General features: G+C 41.7%; 1 protein-coding gene across 4 annotated transcripts in view; it reads left to right on the top strand.

The window, feature by feature from the left end:
* LOC144696785 (UPF0606 protein KIAA1549) overlaps window positions 1-21,471 on the top strand; it is a 303,163-nt gene that overhangs the window by 166,275 nt on the left and 115,417 nt on the right. For all 4 annotated transcript variants that reach the window (XM_078568519.1, XM_078568518.1, XM_078568517.1 and 1 more), the window contains exon 4: window positions 15,224-15,401. In XM_078568519.1, the coding sequence (XP_078424645.1) occupies window positions 15,224-15,401 (178 nt within the window). The remainder of the gene's footprint in view (window positions 1-15,223; window positions 15,402-21,471) is intronic.

Below are 21,471 nucleotides of genomic sequence, written 5' to 3'. Positions count from 1 at the left end.
TGACGCTTTTCAAAACAATCCTTAAACTTTTGCTCAAATAATTTTGAAAAACAACAGGTTCTGTTGAAAGCTTGAAGGAAAAGTGTTCAAGCAGTTGGAATGACTAAATATTCATTGTGCATCCTGGGAAATTAAGTGCAATGTTCATCTGCCCTTGCCCAGAGATCAACTTTCAGATAGCAGAGCCAAAATTCTAGACATAACTCAAATGCAAGACCAAACTTTTAGGAGAGGCCTTCAGCTAAAAATGTTCAAGAAATTACTCAGATGCAAACTTGCATAGAATTTTACAGCACTGAAATTTGACCCAACTGTGCCACTATATATGCTTCATGTAAACATCCTCCCTTGTTTCGCCTTGCCGTATCAACATATTCTTCATTTCCTTTCTTCCTCCAATCTACCTAGCCCCCTTAAGTGTTATTTGTCTCAACCGGTCCACATTGTACCACATTTTCACCACATTTTCACCACTCACTTGCTCCTGAATTCTTTGTTGACTTTATTTAATTAAGTTTTGTGCATACTTTTACATGTTTTTACTTTTGAAATTTGTATCATTGAGTGGTTTGATTAGTTAGTTTTCTTTTCATAGTATGAAATTCTGACTTGCCATTCAAGAGCAGTTTCTTTCATACAAAGGAATAAATGAACTTGCAATTCTGCAGTCTTTTCAGAATGTCCCAAAGTGTTTCCTGTTAAAAGTGTAGTTACTGTTGAGTGACTGAAGGTTGCAGTCAACTTATGTACAGCATAGTCTCACAAATCGCAACAAGATCAGCCCAGTTAATTTATTGTGATGTTGTTGAGAGATAAATGTTGACCAGGATGTGCAGATAACTCTCCTCTCTTTCAAGTAGTATCAACAGGCATTTGGAACTTGATTTACCATCTCACTCAAAAGACGGAATTTCTGACAGTGAAGTGTTCCCACAGAACTGCATTCAGGTGCCAGTTTCGATTGTGTTCAGGTCCTGGAGTGAGGCTTGATCCCATAATCTGCTGACTTGGGGGCAAGTCTGCTATCGCTGATCTAAGCTAACATTTTGTTGTTAATAGTTTCCAATTCTCCAGTGATGCTGCTGTAATTTAAATTAGAAATACATTAAATAATTGGGACTTTCTCAAATTTGGGAATGGGACCATTTAAGGAATCCCACTCAGCATTTTAAAAGTTGATTCCTGGGTAGGGCCAATAATGGACTTATGAAGCTTGGCGTAGGGGCCAGGAAGGGGAAAGGAATGTGCCGGAGGCTGAAGAGCAGGAGTAGACCTTTAACATGGTAGAAAGGGGTCTGCCAGCTACAAGAGTGGGTCCCGAGAGCTGGGATATTTCGGGTATCGGCAGGGGAGAGTGAATAGGGCTTGGAGGATGAAGAGCAGGTCCATACTGCAATGTTGCACAGCTGGGATCAGAATAACAGGGAGTTGGGCCAAAGAACTCTGGTATTTCAGGGGTTGACATGGGAGATGGAATGAGGTCAGAGGCTGAAGATATTAAAAAGCGCAGCCAGGCCAAACCATTGTGAACTAGAGCAGGGCTGGAAGGATGAGGATGCAGAAGAAAAGGGAGAACATGATGAAAGGCATGGGGAAATGCAACCAGTGACGATAGAAGGGAATGCAAAAATGTCAACAGCTGGAAGTTAATGGTTTTAGTATAAGTTTTTTTTTAAAAATCTGGTGGTGGCAAAACTAATGGAACTGGAGGAAAATCACAAAATTGTCATATTGCCGAAGGAGGCCATTCAGCCTACTATGTCTGCACCGGCTCCTTGAGCATTTTAATTTAGTTCCTTTTCTCTGTAACCCTGCACATTGTTTCTATTTAAATAATCATCCAGTGGCCTCTTGAAAGCCTCAATTGAACCTGCCTCCACACTTCCAGGCAGTGCATTCCAAACCCTAACTACTCGCTGTGTGAAAAAATTTTTTCTCACTTCGCATTTGCTTCTTTTGCAAAACACTTAAAACTGTGCCCTCAGGTTCTCGATCAGTTCACGAGCAGAAGCCATTTCTCCCGATCTACTCTGCCCAGACCCCTCATGATTTTGAAAACTTCTATCAAATCTCCTCTTAGCCTTCTCCTCTCCAAGGAAAACAGTCCCAACTTCTCCAACCTTTCCTCATAACTGACGTGAACCATTCTCGTAAACCTGTTCTGCTCTCTCTTCCGCCCCCCCCCCCCGCCCCGCCGAATTGCGTTCACATCCTTCGTATAGGGTGGCGACCAGAACTGTATACAATACTCCAGCTAACCAGTGTCTTATATAAGTTCATCATAACCTCCCTGCTCTTGTACTCTGTGCCCCTATTTAATAAAGCCTAGAACACTGTATACCTTCGAAACTGATCTCTCTACCTATCCTGCCAGCTTTAACGACTTATGTACATATACACCCAGGTCCCTCTGCTCCTGCACACCTTTTAGAATAATACCCTTTATTTTATACTGTATCTCTGTATTCTTTGTACCAATGTGTATCACCTCATATATAATATATATATAATATATATATAAATAATATATATATAATATAAATAAATGTATATATATAATATAAATGTGTGTGTATATCAGGAAAAGCAAGGGTCCCAATACTGACCCCAGTGAACTCCACTACAAACCTTCTTCCAGCCTGAAAAATACCCATTAACCATTACTCTCTGCTTCCTATCCCTCAGCCAATTTTGTATCCATGTTGATACTGTCCCTTTTATTCCATGATCTATAACTTTCCTCACAAGTCTGTTGTGTGGCACTGTATTGAATGCCTTTAGGAAGTCTATATAAACTACATCAACGGCCTTGCCCTCATCAACCATCTCTGTCACCTCTTCAAAAAAACTCCAGCAAATTAGTTAGACACGATCTTCCTTTAACAAATCCATGCTGATTCTTGCGAATCAATCCACATTTTTCCATGTGATTATTAATTCTATCCCAAGTAATTGTTTCTAGAAGTTTCCCCACAATTAAAATTAAACTGACTGGTCTGTAATTGCAGGGCAGATCTTTACAACCTTTTTTGAACAAGGGCGAAATGTTTGCAATTCTCCAGTCCTCCAGCACCTCCCCCGAATCCAGGGAACATCAAAGATTGTTGCCAGTGCCTCTGCAATTTCCACTCTCACTTCCTTCAATATTCTTGGATGCATCTCATCCGGCCCCGGTGCCTTATCAACTTCATGTACCAACAGCTTATCCAATACCTCTTCCTTATCAATTCTAAACCTTCTAGTGACTGAGGTTCTTCCTCTGTCACCATGGCCTGGACAACATCTGTCTCTAGGTAAAGACAGATGCAAAGTATTCATTTAACACCTCAGCGATGCGTCTTGCCTCTATGTGTAAATCACCTTTTTGGCCCCTAATCGTCCATACTCCTCCTTTTACCACCCTTCTACTATTGATGTACTTATAGAAAACTTTGGGATTTTCTTTTTTGTTAGCTGCCAGTCTTTTTTCATAATCCCCCTTTGCTTCTCGTATTTGCTTTTTCACATCCCTCCTGAACCTTCTGTATTCAGCTTGGTTCTCAATTGCATTTGCTACCTGACACCTGTCGTCAGCACACTTTTTCTTTAACTTAATTTTTTATCTTCTTTGTCACCCAGGGAGCTCTGGATTTGTTTGTCCCACTCTTCCCTTTTGAGGAAATGTACCTTGATGTGCCCAAACCATCTCCTCTTTGTTCAGCTATTGTTTTTCTCGCCAACCTTTGGTTCCAGTCTGTCCGTCTATCTTACTCTGGATTGACCAATGTCATTTTCCACCGTCATACTAAACCTTATGATACAATGATCACTGTCCCCTAAATCTTCCCCCATTGTCACTTGATCTACCTGGCCCACTTCATTCCCAAGAACCAGGTCTAGCAGTTTCTTGTTGGACTGGACACATACTGCTGTAGGAAGTTCTCCTGAACACAATCAGGAACGCTTGTCCCTCACTGCCCCTTACACTACCACTATCCCAGTCTATATATGGGTAATTAAAGCCCCCCATTATAACTACTCTGATGTTTACACCTCTCTGTAATTTCCTTGCAGATTTGTTCCTCTATATCCTTCCCACTAGCTGGTGGTCTATATATTACTCCGAGCAATGTAATTGTACCCTTCTTACCCCTTAGCTCTAGCCAAATCAATTCTGTCCTTGAACCCTCTAACACATCCTCTTTCTCCAGTGCTGCAATACTCTCCTTAACCAAAAATGCCACCCCTCCACCTTTTTTCCCTTTCCTATATTTTCTGAACACCTTGTAACCAAGCATATTTAACACCCAGATCTGCCCCTTCCTTAAGCCAGGTCTCCGTAATCACCACAAATCTAATCCCACAAGGCAACCTGTGCCTGTAACTCCCCAATTTTATTAACTATACTCCATGCAGTGTAACCCTGGTTACTTGCTCCCTTACTCAGATTCCATCTATTAACTTATTATTCTCTATTAACTTACTATTTTAGTGCTTTCTGCCTTTCCCAGCATTTCATGCACCCTAGTATTACTTTTTAATGTTCTCTCCTGTTTCCCACACCCCTGCTGAGTTAGTTTAAACCCTCCTCAACAGCACTGGCAAAATGCCCCGCATGGAACTCAGTCCCGGCTCTATTCAGATGCAACCTGTCCGGCTTGTAGAGGTGCCATCTCCCCCAGAGCCAGCCCCAGTGTCCCAGGAATCTAAAGCCCTCCCTCCTGCAGCATCTTTCCAGCCACGCATTCATCTGTCTATCTTCCTATTTCTATACTCACTTGCATGTGGCACTGGGAGTAATCCGGAGATTGCCACTTTAGAAGTCCTGCTTGCAAATTGTCTACCTAGCTCCCTAAATTCCAGTTGCAGGACCGCATTCCCCCTCCTACCTATGTTGTTAGTACCAATGTGGGCCACGACCTCAGGCAATTCACCCTCCCCCACAAGAACGCCCTGCAGCCATTCTGTGACATCCTTGACTCAAGCACCAGGGAGGCAACAAACCACTCTGGGGTCATGTTGACGGCCGCAGAAACGCTGTCCGTTCCCCTAATTAAGGAATCTCCTATCAGTACTGCCCCTCTGCTCTTCTTCCCCCACCCCCCTGGGCCACCTGTGGTGCCACGGGCTTAGCTCTAGCTTGCTGTACCCCAAGGATCCATCGCCCTTACCAATATCCAGAATGGAAAATCGATTAGTGAGCACCACTAGTGCAGGAGTCCTCTGGGAACTCCTGCACTGCCTTCCTGTTTCTCTTGGACTGCCTGGTGGTCACCCATTCTCTATCTGCCTGCTTGCCCCTAACTTGCGGTGTGACCATCTCTCTGAACGTGTTATCCATAGTTCTCTGCCTCACAGATGCACCTCAGCCACTGCTCAAGCTCTGAAACGCAGAGCTCGAGCTTCTGCAGCCGGTGACACTTCCTGCACATGGGCTCATCTGGGTCACGAGAAGTGTACACATGCCACAGGATGGGCATTCCACTTGGCTGAGCTGTCCTGCCATGTCTTAACCTTAAACTTCTAAATCACTTTATTTTCTTTAACTTTAGTTACTTTTACTTGCATTCACTTACTTTAACCTCACTCTTGTAGTATTAATTATAAACTGGAGATTAGCAGAAAGTAGAAATTCTTCGCCCTTACTCACAAATCAGCTCCCTCTCCTGTGCCTATAAATTCTTAGTTTCCCTGTGCTAGTTTAGAAATTTACGCTTTTCAAAATTACTGGGGTTGCAACACAGTACCTAACATTAGCTGCTCAAGAACCAATCGACTCTCAACTTTCCTGTGATGTTACTCTTGCACTTTTCCTCAAATCTACCGAGCAGCTCAGGAAGGGTGGTCCCATGCAGGTTCGACTCCTCTTGCCCCAGAAGGTAAATGAAGGTAAGAGCCTTGGCCTCTTCTTTATTCACAGGCCCAGAACGTGCTCCCACGCAGGTCTGACTCCTCTTGCCCCCGGAAAGTAAGTGCAGAATCTCCAGGACATGATATTTTCTGGTCCAACTTAAAAAAAATAGGGAAAGAAATTGAAGATGCATTTGCCTTAATTCCCTGCAATGCTGTAGACTCAGCAATTGTGTCTTTTGATTGGAAAATTAAAAATGTTCACTCCATTATTTCGGAAGGAAGGAGGGAGAAACCAAGTAACTATAGGTCAGTCAGTCTAATGGTTGTGGGGAAGTTACTGATTTAATCAGGAATGGATTGGCTGAGCAGATGGACAAGTGTGAGCTGATCGGAGATTTAGCTTTAATTATGAAGGGTCGTTTATACCTGGCTAATTGAGTTGAAATTTTTGAGGAGTTGACTGGTATGGTGCAGAGAGAAGTGATATGGGTGTTGTCCGTATCGAATTTCAGAAGGCAGATGATTAAGACCCTCAACATACCATAAGTGTAAGTACACAAAGTTGGGGGAAGCTTGTGACATGAGTCAATCATTTCTTGGGAGGTCGGAGTCACAGAAATAGAGGAACAGGAGTAGGTTATTAAGCTCATTGAGCCTGCTCCATAATTTAATTAGGTAATGGCTGATCATCTACCTCAGCACCACTTTTGCCACGCTATTTCCATATCCCTTGATGTCATGAGTATCCAGAAATCTATCGATTTTTATTTTGAACACCTCAAAGATTGAGCTTCCACAGACCTCTGGGGTAGAGAATTCCAACGATTCACCACCCTCTGAGTGAAGAAATTTCTCCTCATCTTGGTCTTAAATGGCCTACCCCTTATCCTGAGATTGGCTCCTGGATTTAGATTCACCAGCCAGGGGAAACACCTTATCGATATGTACCCTGTCACACCCTGTAAGAATTTTGTATGTTTCAATGCGGTCAACCATCATTCTTCGAAACTCTAGTGAATACAGACCCAGTCTCCCCAATCTCTTCTCATAAGACAATCCCGCCATCCCAGGGATTAACCTGGTGAACTTCCGTTGCACTCCCTCTATGGCAAGTATATCCCTCCTTAGATAAGGTGACCAGAATTGTACATAATACTCCAGGTGAGGTCTCACCAAGGCTCTATACAACTGCAGCAAGACTACTCAAATCCCCTTGCAATGAAGGCCAACATACCATTCGCCTTCCTAATTGCTTGCTGCACCTGCATGCTAGCTTTTGGTGACTCATGAACAAGGACACCCAGGTCCCTTTGGACACCTGCACTTCCCAACATCTCACCATTTAAGAAATATTCTGCCTTTCTGTTTCTACCAAAGTGAATAACTGCACACTTATTCATACGTATCATCTGCCATGTTCTAGCTCATTCACATAGCCTGTCCAATTCCTCCTGAAGCCCTCTTGCATCCGCCTCACAACTTGCATTCCCACCCAGTTTGGTATGATCGGCAAATTTGAAAATATTACATTTGGTCCCCACATCCAAATCATTTATATAGATTGTGAACAGCTGTAGACCTAGCATAGATCCTTGTGGCACTCCACTAGTAACAGCCATCCTGAGAATGAGCAGAGATTATTCCTACTCTCTGCTTTCTGTCTGTTAATCAATTCTTTATCTATATATTTCCCCCATATGCTGTAACTTTATTTCCCTTTCATAAATTCATGCTGACTCTGCCCAATTTTACTGATTTTTTCGAAATATCCAGTTATCACATCCTTTATAATAGGTTCGAACATTTTCCCTACCATTGACATTAAACTAACAGGTCTATAGTTCTCCATTCTCCCTCTTCCTCCCTTAAATAGTAGCATTACATTTGCTACTTTTCAGTCTGCAGGAACCTTCCCAGAATCTTTTGAATTTTTAAAGATAACCACTAGTGCATCCACTATCTCTCTAGCCACATCCTTCAACACTCTGGGATGAAGTTCATCTGGCCCACAGAATTTTTTTTAAAAAATCGTTCATAGGTTGTGGGCGTTGCCAGCTGGGCCAGCATTTATTGCCCTCGCTCAGAGGGCATTTTTAAGAGTCAACTGCATTGCTGTGGGTCTGGAGTCGCATGTAGGCCAGACCAGGTAAGGACGGCAGATTTCCTTCCCTAAAGGGCATTAGTGAACCAGATGGGTTTTTACAACAATTGACAATGGTTTCATGGTTGTCACCAGACTTTTAATTCTGGATTTTTGTTGAATTCAAATTTTACCATCTGCCGTGGTGGAATTCGAACCCGGCCCCCAGAGAATTATCCTGGGTTTCTGGATTATTAGTCCAGTGACTACCTTCAATCCAGTTAAATTTTCAAGTATTACCTTTTTACTGATACTAATTTCTTTTAGTTCCTCAGTTTCATAAGTCCCTTGGTCACCTAGTATATCTGGGAGATTTTCTGTATCTTCTTCCATGAAAATAGATGCAAAGTAACTTTTGTTTCTCCACCATTTCCCTGTTCTCCACTATAAATTCTCCTGTCTCCACCTGTAATGGGCCCACATTTGTCCTAGCTAATCTTTTCCTTTTCACGTATCTAAAGAAGCTTTTACAATCTGCCTTTATGTTCCTCACTAGTTTGCATTCATATTCTCTTTTCCTTTCTTAATCTTGTTAGTTGAGTTTCTTGGTTCTCCTTTCATTGGTTCTAAATTGGATCCCAACCTTCAGGTTTACCTTTTTTTCCTGGCATCCTTATAAGCCACTTCCTTTGATCTAATGCAATCTTTAACTTTTTTCGTTAACCACGGTTGATTTATCTTTCACTTTGGGTTTTTGTGACTTAGATGAATATATATCTGTTGGAGACCATGTAATATTTCTTTAAATACTAGCTATTGCCTGCCTACCATCAAATCTTTTGATGTATTTTCCCTATCCACCATAGCCACCTAGCCCATCATAAATTTCCTTTCTTCAGATTTAAGATCCTAGTGTGATTTGGACAAGCTGAGTGAGTGGGCAAATACAAGGCAGATGCAGTATAATGTGGATAAATGTGAGGTTATCCATTTTGGTAGCAAAAACAGGAAGGCAGATTATTATCTGAATGGCTATAAATTGAGAGAGGGGAATGTGCAACGAGTCCTGGGTGCCCTTGTACACCAGTCACTGAAGGTAAGCATGCAGGTGCAGCAGGCGCTAAAGAAGGCAAATGGTATGTTGGCCTTTGTAGCCAGAGGATTCGAGTACAGAGACAGGGATGTCTTGCTACAATTGTACAGGGCCTTGGTGAGACCACACCTGGAATATTGTGTGCAGTTTTGGTCTCCTTATCTGATGAAGGATGTACTTGCTATAGAGGGAGTGCAGCGAAGGTTTACCCGACTGATTCCTGGGATGGCGGGACTGACATATGAGGAGAGATTGAGTCAATGAGGATTATATTCGCTGGAGTTCAGAAGAATGAGGGGGGATCTCATAGAAACCTATAAAATTCTAACAGGACTAGATAAAGTAGATGCAGGAGGGATGTTCACGATGGTGGGGGAGTCCAGAACCAGGGGTCACAGTCTGAGGATACGGGGTAGACCATTTAGGACTGAAGATGAAGAGAAATTTCTTCAGCCACAGAGTGGTGAGCCTGTGGAATTCGTTACCACAGACTGTAGTTGAGACCAAAACATTGTATGTTTTCAAGAAGGAGTTAGATATAGCTCTTGGGGCGAAAGGGATCAAAGGGTATGGGGGGAAAGCTGGAGTAGGCTATTGGGTTGGATGATCAGCCATGATCATAATGAATGGCGGAGCAGGCTCAAAGGGCCGAATGGCCTACTCCTGCTCCTAGTTTCTGTGTTTCAGAATGAACTATAATGCATTCAAACTTAATGCAAAATTCTATCATGGTCAAGTTTTCCCAAAGGTTCATTTACAACAAGGTTATTAATTGGCCCTTTCCCATTATATAACATTAAATCTAAAATGGCCCAATCCCTAGTTGGCTTCTCAACATACTGCTCCAGAAACCCATCTTATGCACTCTCCAGGAATTCCTTCTCCAGAGTGTTAATGCTGATTTGGTTAACCCAGTCTACTTATAAAATGAAGTCACCCACTATTACTGTATTGCCCACATTACATGCATCTCTAAATTCCTGATTTATACCGTGCCCAACATTAACACTAGTTTAGTGGCCTATAAACAACTCCCATCAACGTTTGCTTACCTTTGCTGTTTCTTAGTTCCATCCAAAATGATTCTATCTTGATCCTTCGATCTAAGATCCTCTCTTACTCATGTACTGATCTCGTCCCTTATTAGGAGTGCTACCCCACCTTTTTGTTTTTGCCTATCCCTCCTAAATGCCGAATATCCTTGGATATTCAGTTCCCAATCTTGGTCACCCTGTAGCCACATCTCCGTTATGACAATTAAATCATACCCATTTACCTCAATTTGTGCATTCAAATCATAAACCTTTTTGCGAATGCCACGTCCATTAGAGTGCCTCTAATTCTGCTCTTTTAACGTCATTCTCTATTCTGATCCTATTTGATGCTTGCCTATTCTTTGTCTGTTATCAATTTTTGCCGTCTACTTTTCTATTTCGTTTTACCAGTTTTGCTTCCCTCAAATCTGAGCTCCGTTTCAGGTTCCCATCCCCCTGCCAATCCAATTTTTAAACCCCACCCCCCCCCCCCCCCCCCCCCCCACCCCACCAACAGCACTAGTAAATCTCATTGCAAGGATGTTAGACCCAGTCCTGCTAAAATGCAGCCTTGTGCAAGTCCTACCTGTCCCAGAACCAGTTCCAATCCTCAGAAGTCTGATGTCCTCCTTCCTCCACCAGTTCTCCAGCTACATGTTCAATTACTCAATTCTCCTATTTCTATGCTCACTAGCACATGGAACTGGAAGTAATCCTGAGATTATTGCTTTAGAGGTCCTGCTTTTCAATCTCCTTCCTAGCTCCCTGAAATCTGCTTTCAGGACCTCATTTCCCTTCCTACCTAAGTTGTTGGTATCGGTGTGGACCACTACTTCTAGCTGTTCACCCTCCCCCAGAATGTCCTGTAGCTGCTCTGTGACATCCTTGACTCTGGCTCCAGGGAGGCAACATACCATCCTGGGGTTACATGTACAGCCACTGAAATGCCTGTCTGTTCCTCTAACTAATGACTCTCTATCAGCTACTGCCCTTCTCCACTTCTTCCTCCCCTCCTGTACAGCTGAGCCACACATCGTGCCACAAACTTGGCTCTGACTGCACTTCTCCAAGAAATCAACGCCCTCACCAGTATCCAAAACGGCAAACTGATTAGCGAGCAAGACCTTAGGGGACTCCTGCACTACCTGCTTGGTTCTCGTGGACTGCCTAGCGGTCACCCATTCCCTTTCTGCCTCCATGCTCCTAACCTGCGATGTGACCACTTCTCTGTACATGCTATCCACGTAGCTCTCAACTTTTCGGGTGTGCCACAGCAACTCCAGGCTCCGCTTGAGTTCTGAAACCCAGAGCTCAAATTTCTGCAGCTGGTGACACTTGCTGCATGTGTGGTTGTTTAAGTCACCGGTAACATCCACAACTTCACACGGACTACAGGACACATTCCACGTGACTAAGCTGCCCTACATGTCGTAACTTTGCTTCACTTGCATTAACTTTATTTTACTTTGGTTTACTTACTTTAATTTTTCTTGGCCTTAACTTAATAAACTAACTATTGATAAACTTTACTGTTACTGATAAATCAACACGCTTTACAAGTTGCAATAAACCTTACTTAAAGCACCTCTTTCCCCCGTGCACTGAATTCCCACGTGAACCTAATTTGCTACCCACCCATTCTCTCTCTCGCTCAGGCATAGTCTCTTGTCTCCTCATGCGCACCCTACAGAGAAAGAGAAAGGAAATGCGCTATGACTGGCATTAGTGTTCTTTGGTAACATGTACTAGGGCCTCATCCTTTCACTACATATGTTAGTAACATGGATGAAGGAACAGAAGTTGTAAAGCAAAGTTTGCAAATGACACCCAGGTTAGGAGGTATGGTAGATTATTGTGGATGGGAACAGAAAGTTTTAAAGGGGCTTAGACAGACTAAATGAGTATACAAAACTATGATAGGTCATGTTCAGTTCGGAGAAATGCAAGGTCAACCACTTTAAATCCAAGAAAGCTAAATCAAAATATGTTCTCAATGGGGAGAGATCAGGAGTTGTACAGGAGCAAAAGGATTTGGATGTCCATGGACACAAATTTCTAAATGCTTTATGTACTTGTCCACCAGCTATCAAAATGGCTAGTGGAATCTTGGCCTTTATATCAAGAGAGCTGGAATTCAAAAGGCTCAAAGGGCTAAGTGGGGCCTACACCTGTTCCTATGTTCTGAGAGTCTTGCCATTATAACTTGAGACAAAGAAATTTCCATTATAAATGGTGACAAAAATTTCCAATGAAAAACTACTCTAGTAGTAATAGATTCTCTAGTTGCATCAACAGATGAGTGTCCAACAAGGAGACTAGGGGGTTCCAACTTACTCTGAGATTGACTTTCAGCATGTGTTTGTATCTGAGTTTGGGATGTTCTGTGGTGCAGGTTCCTGTCCTCAGCTCACTGCAGAATACTGCCTTTAGTACATGGAATCCTCTATGTGAACTACATGGCTGACCCAGCACAGCTGAGCTCAGATTAGCATGCTGTTGATAACAGACACTTTGTACGAGCTTGTGTTAGGGATTTTGTCCTGCCACTTGATGTTGCAGATAGACCTTAATCAGTGAAGCTGGAATGCATCTAGTTGCTTTATGTGATGCTGGTAGGTTGCCCATGCCTCATAGTCATAGAGAAGTGATGTGAGAACTGCTATCTGGTAGACTGTGATCCTTGATTTGAGACAAACTCCCTGTTCTCTCCAAAGCTCGTGGGTGAGCATACTGAGCTTGCTTTTGCCAGGTGTTGGGTGATTTCATCATCCAATGTAGTGGCGTTGGAGAGGATGTTCCCGAGATAGCAGAATTTCTGAACTGAGTTGAGGGCTGTGTTGTTCATTGTGTCTATTGGTCTTCGAGTTTGAAATATTGGCACCTATGAAATATTTCCACGTCGTCATCTTCTAACCTTTGATTCTATTCAGGGACATGGGTTTCTGCCATGGGCCTTCATGTGAATGAACAGGCCAATTCTTGACCCACAGATCTTTGAGCACATGGGGCAGGATGTCAGCTTCAGAGTGTCTTTGAAGCATTTTCTTTCGTCCTCCCCTGGAAGGACTGGAACACTGGCCACCTAAGAGCTGAGAAAACAGAACCTGGCAGGGTAGACCCTGGTCCGGAAAGCATCTTGTGTCCACTAAGTAATGTCAGATTGGTAGTGATGCCTCCAAATCATTTACAAAACTTTTCCTGTTGCAAAGTTTGAATAAGCAATGTCTCATTGTATGTTGGGAAAGATCTGCAGCTTATACCAACTACAGCATCAATGAAGGCACAAGTTCAGCTGCTCTCACACAAACCTCTGAAAATAACTAATGAATGAATGTTTACCAAGGAAAGCACTTTGCTACACTGCTGCCATCTGTTGGCTGTTTTGAGTATATTTGACAAGGAAGTTGAAATAGAATGTGTAGCAATCATACAATGTTTGTTCAAATGTTCGCAGTCTTCTGTTGGACTTTTTTTTCTAATTATTGCGCTAATGTTAAATTAGGAAGGCAATTACATTTTTAGTTTCTCTGGATGCTTTCCAAGCTGATGACTTTATCCTCTTAATATTTTCCCATTCCATCTCCTGTTTGGCATGCACTGTTTTGCTGTCCTTAATGTAAAATATTTTGAGAAGTTTTCCTTCATCAGCTGCACCAAAGAATGCCCATTATGTTTTTGCTGGACTTCACTGAAATTCAAAACTTCCCTTTGCCATAAATGAAAACATCTGGCTTTGTCTCTACTACTCTGACAAAATATTCCATATTCCATCAACCCTTTGACCAAAGAAATGTTTCCTAACCCCTCTCACCTGTTAGTGACATCATTAATGATCCCCCCTTCTGCCGCTCATCCTCCAAACAAAGGAAATACTCATTCCTTATGCAATTTATCAAAGCTCTTTATAATTTTCAAAAGTTACCGAATCTCCTCTCTGTTCCACTGGAAGACATCTCGGAATCTTGATTATCCTCATGGTGGAAGTTTCCCATCCTGGTGAATCTGTGTTAAAAGCACTTGATTGCCTTAATATCCTTTCTATAATGAGGCACCCAAAATTGCGGAGAATACTCTAACTGGCTCATCAATGATTTTTTAAAAATCGATACTTCTTTATTCTTTTGCATTATACACCTTTCTTAATAAAAGCCAAACGCAGTTGGCATTTTTATGGCTTTATCTGAACTTCAGGGAACTGTCTGTTTAAACATCTAGATTTTACTAATCCACATCCTTCAGTATCTTTCTTTTAAAAATGAGCTATTCATTGTTTTTATCCCAAAATGTATTACCTCACGCTTCTCAACATAAGTTGCATGTTCTTCACGTTTGGCTAACCTCTCTGTACTCCTAAAGTTTCTTGCAGTCCTCTTTCATGTCATCAGAAAATTAATAGCATTTGTGGGAGTTCCTTCACATGGATTTCTGTGGCTCAGTAAGAAGAACTACCTTCTCCCAAGGGGTTAGGCGTAGGCAGTAATTGTTGACTTTATCAACGATCCTTGTATTCGAAAAACAAATTTAAAAAAACATTTGAGATTATACTCCATGTGCTCAAGCCCAATTCATTTATGTATATCAAGAACAAGTAAAACCCAGCATGGAATCTTTGAGTACACCCTATCCATATCCAAGTGATGCCCATTTACTTTAATTCAATGCAGAATTTCAATAGCTATTATTTGAAGAATAGCTGGAGATTCTCCCCATTGTTTTCGGAATCACATCTGGATAACATTCCTCCTTCAGTCACCAGAATCACATTATGGTTTATAGGTTCTTATTGTGTTTAAAATGGTTGTGGTACTTACGTTGTGCTTGGAACTCTTTGGGATGTTTGAATGGCATTATAAAATACTTTTAAGGCTCATTCCAATTTCAAAGGTCACTGCTATGTACCTGTCTCAGCATATTCCATGTTGTATTTCTGGAAAGAAAACTATCCAATTATCTCTCAAATTCATGAGGATTATCCATCTGAAAGGTTGTTCCTGACCCTATGTGCGATTTTATTTTTACACAATGGTTAATTTGTGCTGTGGAATTAAATTCCATCAAAGCATTCTTTCCATATTCAAAATCTATTATAGAAATGAAACATTCAGAAATAAGTCTTTGTTAATTGTGTTGCTGTTGTGCTGTCATTTTTACTCTTTGATTTTTTTTTCCCTTCTCCAATTCCAGGTTCACCAAATGCATCAACAGCTCAAGTTCATGGTGACCGCAGGCTCTGTTGTTTTCTCTGGACCAGCTGTGCTTAATTCTCTCATTCGAACCACGCTTGTTAGTGGCGACTCCCCACTCATCCTTTCTCTCCAGCCAGCTCTGGCTGTGCCAGACCACCAGGCTCAGGTTCAAATTGGTGAGGGTCTACAATGTGTTGACTGATTCAGTGGCAGACTGTTAATGCTTAAATTGTGTACCTAGTTCAAGATTTTTGACATCTACATTTAGTTCAAGAATCCCATCACAAGTAAGCTGTCAAGTGAATGATACAATATTGGATCATGTTTTAAAAATGAGAGGGATTATGGAGCTCTCTGTACCGAAGCATGTGGTGTGGTAATGAACCACATAGGCCAGAAAGTTCTAGGTTCAAACCCTTGTCAGCACTGAGTTTGCACAACTATTGGCCTCAGCACTTCGGAACTAGGAAGGAAAAGAAATTGGACAGGGTCTCACTCCTGATTGCTATCTAATGATGTCAGTGAGATCATCCCTCATCATGGGACAATCATCCCAATAAGCAAACTAGTCAGCATTAGCTCAGTGGTAGCATTCTTGCCTCTGAATTAGAAAGTTGTGGGTTCAAGCCCACATTTGATAACTTAATTTATATAATGGCTTTAATGTAGCAAATCATATCAAGGGTCTTTTCAGGAGCCTCTAAACAACAAAATCTGACAGTCACGTGAGTATATATTAGGAAAGCTGACCACAATTTGGCTGAAGTGGTAGGTTTTAAGGAGCAATTTGGAGGAGAGAGAGGGGGAGAGAGTTGGGGAATTCCAGAGTCTACAGAGCCTCGGGCCTTGGGAGCTGCAAGCATAGCCATGAGTGGTGGAATAATAAAACTTTGAGAATTCACAGGATGCCAAAATTGGAGGAGTGCAGAGTTCTCAAACATTTTCAGGCAGGAGGAGGTAACAGATATGGAAGGAAGATGCCATGTAGGGATTAAAAAAGGGATGAGAAATTTAAAATTGAGATCTTGTCAGACTGGGAGCCATTGTAGGTCAGTGAACATTGTGGTGATGGGGAAATATGATTGGTGAAAGTTACGATTAGGCAATCAAATTTTGGATGATCTTGAGTATATGGAGGGTGTAAAGTGGGAGGACAACAGGAAAATATTGGAATAGGCAAGTCTAGACACTTGAGTACAGTGGTTTCAGAGGGCCATATTTTGGATAAGATGTTAAAACTTGGGCTCTGTCTGCTCTCAGGTGAATGTAAAAGATCCCACGGCAATTTTCAAAGAGGAGCTGTGTTTTTCTTCCTGATGTCCTGGCCAATATTTATCCTCATTAACATCACTAAAATTGATTATCTGGTCAATAACCTCATTGGAGTTTATGGGATCTTATTGTGAGCAACTTGCTGCATTTCCTATATTACAACAATGGCTATAATGACAACACTTCAGAAATACTTCATGCCTTTGAATTTCCTGAGGTTGTGAAAGCCGTTATATAAATGCAAGTTTCTTCTTTCCATCTGCGGGTAGGAGCAAACTCTGTACAGATGTCTGCCTATAGTCACATAGCTTGCTGACACTGTCTTGTATCATCCATAAAGGACAATCATTCAGGCGAGACACTAAGGGGCTCAAGGAACCACAAGTTCCGTGCTCCCAGCACAATAGGGAAGGGGCATGGAGGATGTCTCTCATTACCAGCTGGGGGAGAAAATGTGCTACACTTTGAGAAACCATAAATTTGACTACATCAAAACGAGAAACTCATTAAGACCTTGGGATTGCTGTTCATTTTGGATGATTCTCCAGTCAACACTGCAAGTTGATGTCTGGAATTCACCCCTAAGGAATGAAAAGTGATATGTTCTGCCATTGTAATTATCTCATAACTGTCTGATATTGCTGTAATCCAAAAGTGAAAGGATTTTTTTTTGCACGACCGTGGGACTTGACAAAATGCTTTACAGCCAAGGAAGTAATTTTGATGTGTATTCATGGGAGTGGACTTAACCTGAGTTGGAAGGTCTGGGTTCAAGTGCACTGTACCTTTTTTCGGCCAAACAATGGCCATAGAGGCTTGTTCCTCCCAGACCTTTACAGATCGTCCACAGCCAAAAGCTAGCCACAGCTAGCAGGAAAATTAGCAGTCTTGTGCTTATTGTTATTACTTTGCTTAAGCATGGATTCCCATCAATATTGTTGTACCCAGCCTCAGGGTGCAGTATATTGCAGCTGTGCTTTGAAAAGTGATATCGACTCAATATCAGATCCATTTTCCCCCCCCAGGATAATCTTTAAATTAAAATTACCCACTGCATATACAAGTTCTCTTATTTCCATAATTTTTTTAGGTGAAAACTTGCATTACTTCCGATCCCACCCGCTTTTCGGGACAATGATGGCCAATTCTCTAAATAGTGGCCCAGATCCTCCAGTCGTGGGATCCTTGGAAACCGGACATATGACCCAAAGAATGCATTGGGACCCCTTGGAAGTCCTGACGTGCTGATCTTTATGGGAATTGCCCGAGAATTTTGAACTTCCAATAACCCAGGACCCTTTGCAAAAGTCGCCAAATCTGAGTTAAGAGTTAGAGACTTTGCTCAGTTCTGATTTACTTACCTGAATAGTCACCCAGGAAATGTTAGACTGGAAAATTCTATTTTAATGCCTGGGTAACTACACAACTGACCCCTCCCCCACAACCCCCTGATCCCACAACCAACCTTCCCTGACCTGGCTACCAACAATACCCCACCCCCAACTCCCCTACCAGAGCTAACTAGTCCCTGCCCTGACTTCCCCTCTCAACCCTACCCACCAGCCACCCAACCCACCCTGCCCACTTAGCACATTCACCCGTTCACTAATATTCACAATGGACATTTAAACTTATTGTATGACAGCTGGCGCCGTAAAAAGGGGGCGTGTCTTCTGCACTGATTCTCCTTCTGTGCTAAAAGAGTTCTTCTGGCTGCTGCATCGGAAGTCGAATGCCTTTAAATGTAGCCAGGTAAGTGCGTAGTTCCCTGACTGTCAACCAGATATATAAGGCAACTCCATCTCCTCTGTACCAAAATGCATATTTAGGCCTACACTCGATCCACCACCACCACACCCCATGCCCCTCCTCCTCCGGCCATTTTTTTAGCTGAAAAATGCATGCTTTGGGCTATACTCAAATTAGGAGTTGAACACAATTTTTCAGCTTAGAAATATGTGCTTCGAGTTATAAGTCGGTGCATGGGATCAAACGGGCAATATGGGCTGTGTTGCCAAGATGATTTGCAAGAGTTCAACACATGCCACATAGAGCAGACCATGCATGGTGACCAACAAACAGAAATGGGCCCTCCTGCAAAAAGAATGAAGTATGAAGGTTTCAAGGTAGAAGTCATAATGTTTGCTAACTTGTCAGATAACTGTGCTGTAGCGAGGGAATTTGGAGGAATCCACCCTGAAGAACATACCCAAGACCAAATACGTCATGAGAACAGGGACCAGCCACTGATCCTGATCTTGAGAAGCATGTATTGGAATGGGTCCTTGAAAATTGTCAGAATGGTTACATTGTCACCCGAAATGCAATGCATGTGTACACATCTAGGTGGGGGAAAATCAAACCCTGAGTCCAACAAAGATTTCAAAGCAACTTTTTGGAATGAAAATGTCTAGTATTGCAGCAGAAGTCCAAAATCAGCTTAGAAACTACCAAAAAACCTTGATGCCAAAATTACCAGTTTCAAGCAATTCTTCATCAGACAGGGGCAAAAATACAAGTACCCATTATGTCGGCAACATGGATGAAATGCCCATGAATTTTGATATGCCCAACAACTGAGCTGTGGAATGGAAAACAGTTCTAGTGAAAACGACAAGACATGATGTTATGACCACAGTCAGTGTTAATTGCAGTGCAAACCAAATCCCGGAAGGAAACTTGGCTTACCTTTTTTTTGTATTCTGATAATGAGAAGATGTACCTATCTCAGCAGTAAGAGGTCCAGTAGCACTTTGGGGATTTAAAAAATTATAGGTTAAAGTTTTATTAACAAGAATAAAAGAAGACTTAAGCAAACAAGATTACAGTTACACAATTAAGGTTAGTCTTACATTTCCCCCAAAAAAGACTTTCCACTTGGTCAGACCTACAAGTATACACCTTCCAGGCTCCCTTATAAATATTTAACTATAAAATCTAGTAATGTTATCCAAGGCAAACTGCTGTAGCTTAAATAAAGGCATACCACATGACCTGTAACTCGCTTCCACTCTGCTTTAGAAAACCAAACTCCAGAATAAAATTGCTTCTTTGCAACCCAAGACTTTGTGGCTTGACTAGATGGTTGATTCAAACTGCATCATTTCCGAACCCCAGCTCAACACCTCCAGCTGCTACCTCAACAGCTCAGACAGCCCCAGCTATAGCTACTCTAAGCTCTCCAGGGTAACTCAAATACCTTTTTTCTCCCCTTTCATCTCAGGTTCCATTGTTCTCACACCACTTTGAGACTCGAACCCCTCTAAATATAAGATTTTTAATGTGTCCATCTTGCTTTTGCTTTCAGGTCAACAAAATATAACACCCCACTTCTTGATTACCTATGGAACTCCTGCTCTTGTTACCTCTGATTCCTCTTTGATATTCAAACAAACTCTCAACTTATCTAAAAAATGCAAATGTTGAGTCTAACCTATTTACTTGTATCTCATACCTGACACCTCTATCTTTTTCATGTTTTAACCTCCCCAGACAACCTGGCTCCTATTAATTTTTTCCCAGCTTAATTAATTCATACACAGATGCAACCTTTTCCACAGAATAACACAATATTTCCCAAAAAATATTTTTTAAAAATCAACCATTTCTCACAATGAGTAGACAAGATTTAGGCTGCATGACTGACAGAACAAAATTAAAATTAATTTTCAAACAACTGTTCAAGTTCCCTGCAGGAGATCTTGTGGACAACATGACAGGATGGATTGATAAAATGTGGAATAGGTGTCCTGGTGGCCTGTGCAAAGAATGCAGCTTATTAGCGTTGGACATGTTCAGATCCCATATAACTGGTGAGATAAGGAGAACCTGTGAAGAAATAACACCCTAGTTTCAGTTATACCAGAGAGATCTAGCATCTGTAGTTCAACTATCAGCAACCCATTCAGGGATCATGTTTGCATCGAGTTGAATAAGCGGATAGTTGACGGAGAAAAAGCCTTCACAAAGAGTGGAAATATGTGTGCTGCCCTGCATGATGTTTCGTGTGGTTTCATCATCAAACATTGGAAGACTATTAATACACGAACTGTCATTAGAATGTTCAGAAAATGTGGAATTTCCAGTTCAACGGATGGAGTACCTAATCTGCCAAATCTGATCCAGAGTGGGATGCTTATGATAATGCCATAGCCAAAGTGACTCTGGTTCAAACTTCCTTTGTAGAATTATTTCATTCAATGGAACATCAATTTAATTTGAATTACCAGTGTTATGTCTTTTTGCATTTCAAAATGGCGACCACCAACACTGGCAGTTCACATTTGATACTTGGCATTTAAGTCGACTCCCATTTTTGGAATGATTTTTCAAAGCTTCAAAAGTTGACTCATATGCTGCAATCTAATGTTCAAAAAATAATGGTTTTGAACTGTTTCCTTCTCTCTTTCTGTCTGTCTCTCTCTCTCTCTCTCCCCCCCCCCCCTCTCAAATCCATCTATATTTAGTTTTCTGTATGTGATCTAAATCAAATTTCTACTTCCTGGTTTAGACTTGCATATCTCAGTGTGGATTCTTGGTTGAAGAGCCTTGCTGTTTCTTGTCTTGCTCACAGATGCCTTGTGATGGGCATCATGGTGGACCAAATGAGAACAAGTCGTAAAAGTGCATAAAAACTTTGAATAGCTGTCATTGATATGAATGGCAAGTGTGTTTCCTTTGCCATTGACTGCAAAATCTGGGCCACTATCCCGGGTCTATACACTTCCTTATCTATCTTCAAAAACATTCAACTAGATTAATCAGACATGACATTGTTAGTCAATTAGACATAACAAAGCCATGTTGGCTGACCGTGATCAGTTCAGGAGTGTAATGAAGTGTTTATTGTTCACACATTCTATGCGTATAATGGGCCTAAACAAAATCTTGTTGACAAAATACAAAAAAAAATTGTTCTTGAACTCCATTTGTGTACATAATGCATGCAAAATGGATAATCCACTGAACATGACA

The sequence above is a fragment of the Cetorhinus maximus genome, chromosome 22 (assembly GCF_964194155.1).
Source record: "Cetorhinus maximus chromosome 22, sCetMax3.hap1.1, whole genome shotgun sequence".
In the NCBI taxonomy this organism is placed as follows: Eukaryota; Metazoa; Chordata; class Chondrichthyes; order Lamniformes; family Cetorhinidae; genus Cetorhinus; species Cetorhinus maximus.
Note: the sequence above shows the minus strand (reverse complement) of the source record. Positions and strands in the feature narration are given on the sequence as shown.